The sequence below is a fragment of the Lepus europaeus genome, chromosome 5, assembly GCF_033115175.1.
Source record: "Lepus europaeus isolate LE1 chromosome 5, mLepTim1.pri, whole genome shotgun sequence".
Lineage (NCBI taxonomy): Eukaryota > Metazoa > Chordata > Mammalia > Lagomorpha > Leporidae > Lepus > Lepus europaeus.
Window position 1 is genome coordinate 114,367,844 of NC_084831.1, and position 11,363 is coordinate 114,379,206.

The 11,363-nt window shown below is 44.7% G+C and overlaps 1 protein-coding gene across 1 annotated transcript in view; it reads left to right on the forward strand.

Annotated features, from left to right (window-relative positions):
* The window catches only part of CHD1L (chromodomain helicase DNA binding protein 1 like), a 68,059-nt gene extending 58,489 nt beyond the window's left edge, over window positions 1–9,570 (forward strand). Inside the window, 5 exon segments of the mRNA XM_062192098.1 lie at window positions 1,661–1,759; window positions 3,702–3,772; window positions 6,568–6,682; window positions 7,305–7,413; window positions 8,709–9,570. Coding sequence (XP_062048082.1) covers window positions 1,661–1,759; window positions 3,702–3,772; window positions 6,568–6,682; window positions 7,305–7,413; window positions 8,709–8,787 — 473 coding nt within the window. The 3' untranslated portion in view covers window positions 8,788–9,570.
* The last annotated feature ends 1,793 nt before the right edge of the window (window positions 9,571–11,363 follow it).

The following is an 11,363-nucleotide window of genomic DNA, read 5'->3' on the forward strand; positions in this document are numbered from 1 at the left end:
AAAACTGTGGATTCTAATAGCATGTGTAGATTGACTGTAGGGCTGTCATTCACGTGGGAGTTTCCTGACCTCCCTGAGCCTCAACTTCCTATCTCTGGGATAGGAATCTGCCTTAGCCTTACCCAGGGTTTTCAAGAGGGAGAAGTGAGGCAACACACAACTCTGTTTTCCCTCACGACCTTTGTACTTTTTATTTTCTCTGTCTGAAAGCCTCTTTCCTCAAATAACTACCTCAAGCATTGTTTGCATCTGCTTGTCCGAGGTTTTCCCTGCTCACCTTGTACATAAAACAGGCCCCAGGCCCATGCCTGTTACTCTGGATCCTCCTACGCTGTTGCCCTTATGCATAGCAACACCTGATATTGTGTTTGTACTCATTTATGTGACTGTCTCATTTAAGCTTCGTGGGAACGGGGGATTGTGGGTGTGGGTGTGTGTCCACATCTATAGCCTTTGTGCCTGGTATAATGCCGGATGCATTGTCCACGTAAACTAATATTTGTCGTATGGATGACAGAAGTACGAGGTAACAGCCGACTGTGTTGGTGCTGATAAGCCACTGAACCGTCCCTGCTCCTTCCCTGTGAGATGGGAGTCGTGTGTGGCTGTGTTTTCAGTGCTTCGACTCGCTCTCCTGTCGTGTCACATCTCCATTCCAGTCTCCCTTAGTCACCCCTCAGAATTACAGATGCATGATGGAGATTTTGCTTATGCAGAACACTGATTTTACTTTTTTTAAAAAAATTCTTTCCTGTTTTGATGGCTTGGTATATCTTTCAGAAGTTTTATCCTTTTTTTAAAATTTTTAAACATTTTTCTTTATTTTAAAGATTTGTGTTTTTTATTTATTTGAAAGTCAGAGTTACAGAGAGAGGTAGAGACAGAGAGAGAGGTCTTCCATCTGCTGGTTCACTCCCCAGGTGGCCACAACGGCCAGAGCTGCACCAATTCGAAGCCAGGAGCTTCTTCTGGGTCTCCTACATGGGTGCAGGGGCCCAAGGGCTTGGGCCATCTTCTACTGCTATCCCAGGCAATAGCAGAGAGCTGGCTCAGAAGAGGAGCAGCCAGTACTAGAACTGGCGCCTATATGGGATGCCGGCGCTTCAGGCCAGGGCTTTTAACCTGTTGTGCCACAGCACCGACCCCCAAAACATATTTTATAGTTTAGTTTTAAATATTTACTTTTTTATTTGAAAGCGTTAGAGAGAGGAGGAGAGGCAGAGAGAGAGGTCTTCCATCCACTGGTTCACTCTCCAATTGGCCACAATGAAAGCCAGGAGCCAGGAGCTTCCTTCAGGTCTTCCTATGTAGGTGCAGGGGCCCAAGGATTTGGGCCATCTTCTACTGCTTTCCCAGGCCACAGCAGAGAGCTTGATCAGAAGTGGAGCAGTCGGGACTTGAACCAGCGCCCTTAGGGGATGCTGGCGCTGTAGGCGGCGGCTTTACCTGCCTGGCCACAGTGCCGGCCCCTGTAGTTTATTTTTAAGCTTCTGTATTGTATGATATTCCCTGGAGATCAGATACTCTTCTCCTCCTCCCCTTTGAAAAACCAGTCTTCTGCTAGCCTATTTGTGTTCATTTGTTGTTCAAAATTAAGGACCGGGCTTTGCCTCTTCCCCTCACCTTCCCAAAGATGAAAAATTACTTTTTCTTCTATCAGATGACTCTGGCCGCTGGGGCAGAGGTGGTTTATTCACAGCTCTGGAAACACGATCCGCTGAGCCAAGAAAAGTGTATGAGCTGGCCGGGAAAATGAGAGGTAAGAAGCATGGCAGAGGGAAGGGTTAGGGATGGACCAAGACAGGGAGGACACTCAAGACCGTGTCCTGTGGGTGACAAGGCACCAGGTGAGGAGCAGAGTGGGCTGGAGACTGCATTCTGACAGCAGTTAGCTACTTGTTATGTGGCTTCGAGGCCGTGCTTCTCCCTCGCTGTGGCTGTTAGCGCGTCTGTAATGTGTGAATAATACTTGTTGCACCTCCCTCCTGGGACGCTGGTGAGGATGATGATTGTGCAAGTGTTGTGAAAAGTGTCAGTCTCTGCATACACGCTGAGAGCAGTGGCATGACGATGGCTTCATTACTTAGCCAAGTCACCCCTCCTTCATAAGGGAATAGCTCATGAGAGCATCAGACTGCTGGAGAGGAAGTGGACACACTGTTAAAATGCTAACAAGAGCTTGGGAGGTCAGTGCAGCTTGGGATACAGCACCGTGGAGATGGAAATAAAGCTATTTGGAGCCAAGAGAACTTGGAAAGCCAAATAGTAATGTCCCTTGGCATAGAGAAACAAAAGGGGTATCTCCTTTTATGTTCAGGAATCATAAAGTGGAAAAAGAAATAAAATTGATGGAGTAGAGAGGTTAAATAAAGTTGTCCAGTAGAAAAGGATTCTCCATATTTCTTTGTTTTTTTCCCTAATTCTGCCCAGTTCTGTAGGGTTGGAAACAGATGCAAAGATACAGAGTGAATATTCTTTCTATTAAAATAAATGACCAAGACGAGTTGAATGTGTGCCGAAATAGTCAGCCGAGACACAGACATCGATTGAGCAGTTGGAAAAGCAGAGGACTCAGGGAAGGTCAGAGCCAGAGGCACAGACTAAGACATCACTCTTTGGAGTCCTTGTTTGAAAGCAGGAGGGAGAAGTGAGAGTGCAGAGGACACACCAAGGAGGACACTACACTTAGGAGCTGAGGCAAGAAGAGACAGGGGGAGTTATCAGGAAAATATGAGAACCTTGAGGATCTAGGATTTGGGGGTACAAGGGAGGAGAAGTGGCCTCTAGAATCAGACCCTGAAGTGCCACTGGATTTGTTCCACAGTCACATGACCTTGGAGCACTTTGAAGGGAACGTGAAGACTGAGGCCTGACTGCATGGACTTGAGGTCTGAGTGCTCTCCGAGGAGGTGGAGATGCGTGTGCACGTTCCTCGGAAGGAGGACTGAAGTAGGGCTCAGCAGAGTAGAGGAGACTGTGGGCTTCCTGAAGACAGTGAAAATTATTTTGGGCCAGAACATATGGGATGAATATGAACTGGTAGAAATGGCACGAGGCTCCCTCACCTTGTCTCTCGTAACCCCAGGACACCTACTGTACCGATGGGTAACGGTCTGTCCTTTGGGAGATTGGAATGGTATAGCAGACCCAGTATTTTAGAATGGCTTAAAAGATGGAGTTTCTAATCTATTTTTTTCCATCTATTTTTGTTTGGACAAAAAGCTTAAACTGAGTTATGTAAAGCCATAGAATTAAAGTAATACATTAATCTAGAGCATCATTTTATTTGATTTAGATGGGACAGGAAAAATATATACTAGTAGCTATATAGATATAATAGAATGCAATATTTGAATGATTTGAGACAAACCAAGAGTTTCAAAGGAATTTTAGCTCACTGTGCTCCCTCCCCAGCCCCCAGGAGCTCTGGTTTTGCATTCTCTCCAATGCCTACAGGGATACCGTGTTGGTAACACTGGAAGGGCATTGAATTAGGAAATCACTAGCACTCAGATATGTGCATGAGTACCTGGCTGAGGTGTTGACCAAGGCCAAAAGAGGGAGAAAAGCCTGTGAAATATTCTGAAGGGAGTTGGGGTTGAAACCTAAGTGGATCTGGAAAAGGAAGGCAAGGTACAGAGTAAACCAGACTGGTCCCCTTTCAGTGACCTTCACGTTCTTTCTGTTCTTTGTTACTACAGACTTGAGTTTGGGAAGTGTCCTTCTGTTTCCTATTGATGATAAGGAGTCAAGAAGCAAAGGCCAAGATTTGGTAAGTAGAACTATCACCTCTCTTACCAGAGCTAAGATCTGGCTTACAGCAACTTCTCTAAATCTCTCCTGCCTCCATTGGCCTCTGCCACCATGCACTGGTTTGCCAGGGCCGCCATCGCAACAGTTTAAACAAGAGACATGTCTTCCCTCCCGGTTCTGGAGGCTGCAAGGCTGAGACCAGGCTGTCAGCAGAGTTGGATTCCTAGGAGGCTGTTCTCTGTGGCTTGCGGATAGATGGCTGGCTGCTCACGGTGTCCTCACGTGGCCTTTCCTCTGGATGTGCATCCCTGCGTCTTCCTGCATGTCCAGATTTTCTCTTCGTGACAACAGCTAGATTGGGCAGGCCTTAATTTTTTTTTTTTTTTTTTTGACAGGCAGAGTTAGACAGTGAGAGACAGATAGAAAGGTCTTCTTTTTCCGTTAGTTCACCCCCTAAATGGCCACTACGGCTGGCGCCCTGCGCTGATCCGAAGCCAGGAGTCAGGTGCTTCCTCCTGGTCTCCCATGTGGGTGCAGGGCCCAAGCACTTGGGCCATCCTCCACTGCTTTCCCGGGCCACAGCAGAGAGCTGGACTGGTAGAGGGGCAACCGGGACAGAATCTGGCACCCTGACCGGGACTAGAACCCAGGGTACCGGCGCTGCAGGCAGAGGATTAGCCAAGTGAGCCGCGGCGCTGGCCAAGGGCAGGCCTTATCTTAACAATGTCTAACATTTGAGTTTTGGGGGAGCACAAACAGGTTGGCCCCGCTGCTTCCACTGCGTTTCCCCTTTCCCTTAGGTTCCCACTGACCTGGAAGCTGTCCTGTCCCACCCTCTGGCCTACACCCTCCCATGTATCAGACTCTTATCCTTTGTACCCCACACAGTACTAGCTCAGAGGAAATGAGCAATAAGCAATCACTGAAAGGGTAAGAAAACAGGACTAGAAACTGGGGGTTCCATCACTACATGAACATTTCCTGTGTAAGATGGTGCCTTCGAGCCAGCCAAACGGGGAGAGAAACCACCCAGCTTTGCTGTTCACACTGCAATCCCCCATTTGTACCTCAGGTGTCTCCTGCTTGCCTGTCATTCAGGAGACCTAGTTGGAGCTTTAACACTCCTGCCTACCTTTTTCCAGGGCCTGAATCCATATCAAATTTTGAGCCAAATCTTACTGAGTTACAAAAGAAGAGATTTAGGCACCTTGCTGAAATACCATTCCCTTGAGGTTGGTGGTCTATGTGGCTAACAACAAAATGTTTCCTTTTGTTTACTCACTCAGTACTTTCTAAAATACTCAACAATGGGAGTGTCACAGTTTGTGCATGAGAAACTTCGCATTCGGTGACTCAAGAAAATGGTTTACAGCAAGCCCAGGGCCATGTCTGATGGGATTGTAACAATGTTACCCCAGAAGTCCCCTTGCCACTCTCAGCTCTGTCCCACTTAGGTTAGTGCAGGGAGATAGTTGGCATTTTGTCCTCCTGGGAACCGTTTGAACAGAATGGAATGACTGCTTGTCTAGGCTTGTAGACTGACTCTGGCATCAGTTGGAGGGCTGGGATACAAGAACCTCCCAAGTCCTGTTAATTCCTAAGATTCTGAAGAATTCTTTACCCTTGAGAGCATTTACAAAGTAAATGTTTTTCACTATGGAGGTTCCTGGAAAATTAAAAATAGAGTTACCATATGATCCAGCAGTCCTCCTCGCGGGTATATATCCAAGAGAAAGGAGATCAGCCAAAGAGACATCTGCACTCCTGTGTTTATGGTAGCACTAGTCACAATAGCCAAGAGATGGCTCCAACCCAGCTGTCCGTCAGCTGATGTGTGGGTGAAGAACATGTGGTACATTTGTATAATGGAGTGCCACTCAGTCATAACGGAGCATGAAATCTTGTCATTTGCAGCAACACGGATGCAACTCCTGGAGGTCATCACATTCAGTGACATAAGCCAGCACAGAAAGACGAGAACTGCACAGTCTCACTCCTGTGGTGGCTAGAACAGTTTATTGTAGATGTTGACAGTGTAACGGGGGTTGCCAGAGGCTGGGGAGAGTGTGACTGATGGTGCTGTATTATAAAGTTAGATATGGATAAGAAGTTCTGATTTTCTGTTGCACAATAGAGCAGCAGTAGATAATGGACTGTGTTTCTCTCAAAAACTGGAAGGATTTGAATGTACCATGATAAATGTTTAAGGAAATAGTTATGTTTATATATGTATAGAAATATGCATAATTTTTTTAGTTAAAGGGGGAAGAAGTACATGTTTTGGATTCTGGTTTTAATATCGTTTTATTTATTTGAAAAAGTTACACAGAGAAGGAGAGGCAGAGAGAGAAGTCTTCCATTCGCTGGTCACTCCCCAATTGGCTGCAACAGCTGGAGCTATGCTAATCCAAAGCTGGGAACTTCTTCTGGGCCTCCCACGTGCATGCAGAGGCCCAAGGACTTGGGCCATCTTCTACTGCTTTCCCAGGCCATAGCAGAGAGCGAGATTGGAAGTGCAGTAGCCGGGACTCAAACCGGCACCCATATGGGATGCTGGCACTGCAGGCTGTGGCTTTACCTGCTACTCCACAGCGCCAGCCCCTTAATATCATTTTAAAAAGGAAGAAAGGCCTACATAAAGTTACCAGAAAATCAGAATGGTAATGATGGGGCATGAGGTCAGACATTTAGTAGGGTAGAGGAGGCAGAACATCAAGAGATGGATTCATAAAGGGCTGTGTCCCCTCCATGGGCAGGTCCCTCAGGTGGCCACATAGCTGTCTCATGGCACTCCTTTAATGTTGTTCTTCCTAGTTGGCCTTGGTCGTGGCTCAGCACCGTGATCGCTCCAATGTCCTTTCTGGCATTAAGATGGCAGCCCTGGAAGAGGGCCTGAAGAAGATATTTTTAGCAGCAAAGAAAAAGAAAGGTAAACTTTTAACACCTTGCTCAGGTGTCAATGAACTGTGACTTAAGTTTGGAAGGGAGGTGAGAAATCTTAGGACCCCATTCAGCGTGCATGGTGAAGGTAAACCACAGGAGTAAGAAACCCCTCAGCTTTTGTTACACAGCTTTTCCTTTGCGAGTCATTTTTATGCCCATTATCTCTGCGGACCATCGCCATCTGCTGGGTATTTTATCGTGATTGGACAGATGAAGTAACTTGATCATGTGCTGTTTGTTGTCTCTGCCCTTGGAGAGACATAGTCCCCAGTAACATACACTGTCTGCCGAAGGAGTTTAGTTTTGTTTCTAAACCAAGTGTTTCAATGTTTATGGAATTGATTAGCTTGTTAGATAATCGTTGCTTATTTTAATTGTGACTCCACCATCAATCATCTTCCATCTCCTTATTCGCAGAGCCTCTGGGTCCTTGTGCTCAATAGAATTACTCATTTTTTCCCCTATTACGGTCCCTCCCCAGATATTTTTGGCATTGTGTTTGTATTCTTTGAGTGGAACTTTCAGTTATTTTCTCCTGTGTGTATTTTATAACCATCAATGAACTTTTGATGAGTGAAGATGTCATGATCTCTTTTTGTTTTTAATAGCAAGTGTTCATCTGCCGCGTATTGGACATGCCACAAAAGATTTTAACTGGTATGGTACTGAGCGACTTATTCGGAAACACTTGGCAGCACGAGGCATCCCAACTTACATGTATCCTTTTGTGTGTTACCCTTAATGGTATGTTTTCTCAGCTCAAGAGGGATAATCTGGTGCATTTTCTGGTGTTATTCTGTCATCCAAGGCCGCACCCTCTCCTGCCACTTTCCTCATTCTACTCTTCTTAGGGAGCCAAAAGCCAATACTTTCCAAGTTGTCTGTATCTAATGTATACACTGAAACCTTCCTGGATGCCTGCAGATTAAAAGATACGTGTAGGGGAGAAGTCATTGAACAGTTGCCATTTTGTAACGTACTAGGTAGCTTCAAAAAGTTCATGGAAAATGAAGTTAAGTATTTGGGTTCAAAAAACAATTTTAAATTTATGCATACAAAGGTCTTTAAAGAGTTCGTGAAAAGTATATATTATGTAGCAAAATAAACTTGCATTTACTTGGAAGGCAGTGCAACAGAGAGGTAAAAAAAGATCTATTATCTGCCAGAGCTGGGCCAGGCTGAAGAACTCCATCTGGGTCTTGCATGTATGTGGCAGGGGTCCAAGCACTTGAGCTGTTATCCACTGCCTCTCTGTGTGCATTAGCAAGGAGCTGGGTTGGAAACACAGTAGCCAGAACTCAGTGCGCACCTGATAGGGGCTGTGGGCATTCGACGCAGCTGCTTAACCCCATCAACTGTCTTAATGCCACCTGTCCATGAACTTTTTGAAATTCCCTTGTGTCGAATCTTTTTCACATCACTTCCTTGGCAATTCTTCAGATCGGTGGACCAAAGCCCAACTCTGAGACCATCATTCTGTTCCCTAAAACAAACCCTTGACCTAAATCAGTGAACTATTTTACTTTTGAGCCTTTTGGATGTATTGTTACAAGGCAGTATGTGAAGTTCACTCTGATCATTAAGTTATAATCTACTTTGGCTAAACCAGTATTTTCTTCTGGTGACCTCTTCAATATGTTAACATTATTTGAATTATTATGCTAAGTCCAAAATCACCAGAAAGAACTGAATTGATCCTCAAATCTTACAGTCATACAGAAACTCCATCTTTTTTACTTACTGAGATATATCCACTTAGTGATGTTCTTCAAGACACTTAAATCGCTAGTGAAGCCTGGTAGAGAAGTCATGTTTTATGTACTTGCATAATTAGACAAGTTTTAATGCATCACATAACAATGGCACTGTTGGGCGCATTTATGATATGATGAAAGGGAATTAAGGTACAATACTTCTGGAGTAGTTATCACAATAATTCTAAACTAGAGACCTACCAGTTTTGGTAACGTCAGTTTACATGATGAAATATCCTCCTTGACCATCCTCTTCAGATACTATTTTCCTAGAAGCAAGGCTGCTGCCCTTCATTCACAGCCTTCCTCTTCCTCCTCCAGACAGCCGGTGCCTTGACATTCGGCCCAGCATCAGATCCAGTTTTCAGCAAACAGCTAATAAGATATTTTCCCAGAGCTACTGTCAGAGTATTTCAGCAAGGAGTCAAGATCTGGTGGCCCTCTGAGACGGTCTGTTTTCTGAATCCTGAGTTTACTCAGCTGGGTATATTACTCTGATTTGGTACCTGTAATGCAGGGATACACAATTTACCAGCTTACTTCAAAAAGTCCATGGAAAGTAGAATTAAAAGGTAATACACGTTTTCCATGAACTCTCTGAAGACCTTTCCTGTTTTGAAAAGCCCTTGGGCCCCAGTTTGCATTGCTACTTGTGTAATAATAAATGTTCTATCTCTAAGAATGTCATTGCTTTCTTTCCCCTACATCTAGTTTTCCCTCCTCCTTTACAGAGAGAAGGGCTGTATGCATTAAGGAGATGGGAGAGGTAATAGTACAAGGCAGCTCTGGGAGAAGGAAGCACCTTCAGCCCTTCATGCCTTCAGAAGACAGGACCTGGGTGGAGGCTGAGAAGAAAGATTCTTGATCTAGACGGGTGGCACTCCTCCCTACCCACTTCTTTTTGGACTGCTCAGCACATCGAGGTCTGGAAGAAAGCACGGTGACCTAGAGGTGGGTCAAATGTGACTTCTCCTACCCGCCTACTGCAGTTTAGCTATGAGAAATCAATTAGGAAAATGACACAAAGCTGGCACAAGGTGACAAGTGGAATTTGAGAGGGTAGAGGACCAAGAACCACCAGAGAAGTACTGAGGGAAGACTTTGTAAGTTGTGGCTCTTCACACTTTCTTGGAAGTGTCAGAGTGGGCTGACTATTGATAGCTGCTGCTTTGAGGCCCTCAACTCCCAGAGTGCCGTGAAGCCTCACCCTGTAGTGCAGGGGACCCATCCTGGCTATTAGCTACTGCAGTTGGAGCCAGAACCATGACTTTCTAAAGCAGGTAGTTCCTTTAGCACTAGGTTTTCCTGTTGTATTTGACTCCTTCACCCTTCAATCAAAAGGAGACTTATCAGATCATACATTTGTTTCATTACTCCTTTTCCCACCAGCCCTTAACCTCTTGACTTGCATCTTAAATTTCTTCTGCAACTAGAACCAGAATCAGAATTTGAAAAAGGAAGAATATAGTGAAACCTGACTTGAACTACAAGGTGCTTCTGAATAACACAGCAAAGTAAATACAAATAGGTGAGATGTTAGCAAATGCAAAGAAAGCTTTATTGGGCACTCTACAAAAGCTATAGACCCTTCTAGAATGCTGTTCTCATTTCTGATAGCAGAGTACATAGAACTAGTTAGGGATGTTTCTGGGTATGTGAGAGAAGCCTTGTAGCAAGGAACTAAAGGGAACATAGATGACCATTTGAGGGAGTTGTCTGCTGTGCTGCAGCCCGATGGGCTTTTTCTGCTTGGGACCATGCATCCTTGCCTCCTGGTAAGTAGGGAAAACAGCACTGGAGATCCAAAAACCCTTGGAGCACGTTCTGCATGAAGCAGTGCCACCCTTTGCCTTCCTTGCCCACCTCCTCACTGCCCTCCTATGTCCCTGAAAATCTTTTATAATCCATCACTCTTCCCATGAAAGAGGTATTGTTGTTTGGAAAGAAAGAAAAGAAGCTACCTACTCTGTTGACCCCAGAGGTGTTCTTTTTCTTCCACACACATCTTTGATGCCATCCAGCCCATCCCTCCGAGGATGGCACAAAATTTCTCACAGATGAGCATTTTATCTGCATCAGCTTTTTATTACTTTAACTGAAGTACCTGAGAGAGACTACTTAGGAAGGAAGTTTATTTTGGCTTAGTTTGGAGGTTCACAGTCCAAGATCAGTTGGTCCTTTAGTCTGCTGTCTGATGAGGATAGTGGAACTCTGCAGAGGGACAATTACAGTGGCAAGTGAGGAAGCACACTTGGCTTATGCCACCAACCCTCTCCTGAGAACTGCCTTAAGGGCACAAACCCCAGTGACCTATAGATCTCCATGAACCATTAACATTGATGTACTAACCATTAACAAAAGACTTTGGGACTTAAATGCCTACAGGCATTCATTGAGCCTTATCCTGTTCAAATGGTAACACTGTCCTAAACATCTGTATTAAACCCTGCTCATTGAGATAGTGAAGAATACAAGTGGATTGAAACTTTCTACGTAAAATCTCTTGAAGGTTTTTTTTAATAGACTTTACCTTGTAATAAACCTACAACTTCTACTTTTTTGCCTCTGATCTTTATTAAGTTAGACTTCTTCAAATATAGCTTGAGTAAGCCATTTTAAGGCCTGAAACTGTCTCTAGGCCAGTGTGTTTTCTGTGTTTTGCTGTCTACTCACTGAAGCCCTGCTTACCTTCCCCCATAATTTGTGGTTTCCTACATTACCACTTGGTGCTGTCGGCTGGATTTTTGACATTTACTGTGTTGTACCTCCTGTTGCACTCACTGGGATAATTTACTTAACCGTTGCCTAGGTTTTGAGGCTTTTAAGATTAGCTCATATTTTGTAGCACCCAAAACAATTAGTAAACACTCAAAGTATATGTTGAATTAAAATGGTATGGAAATAACTGGTTAT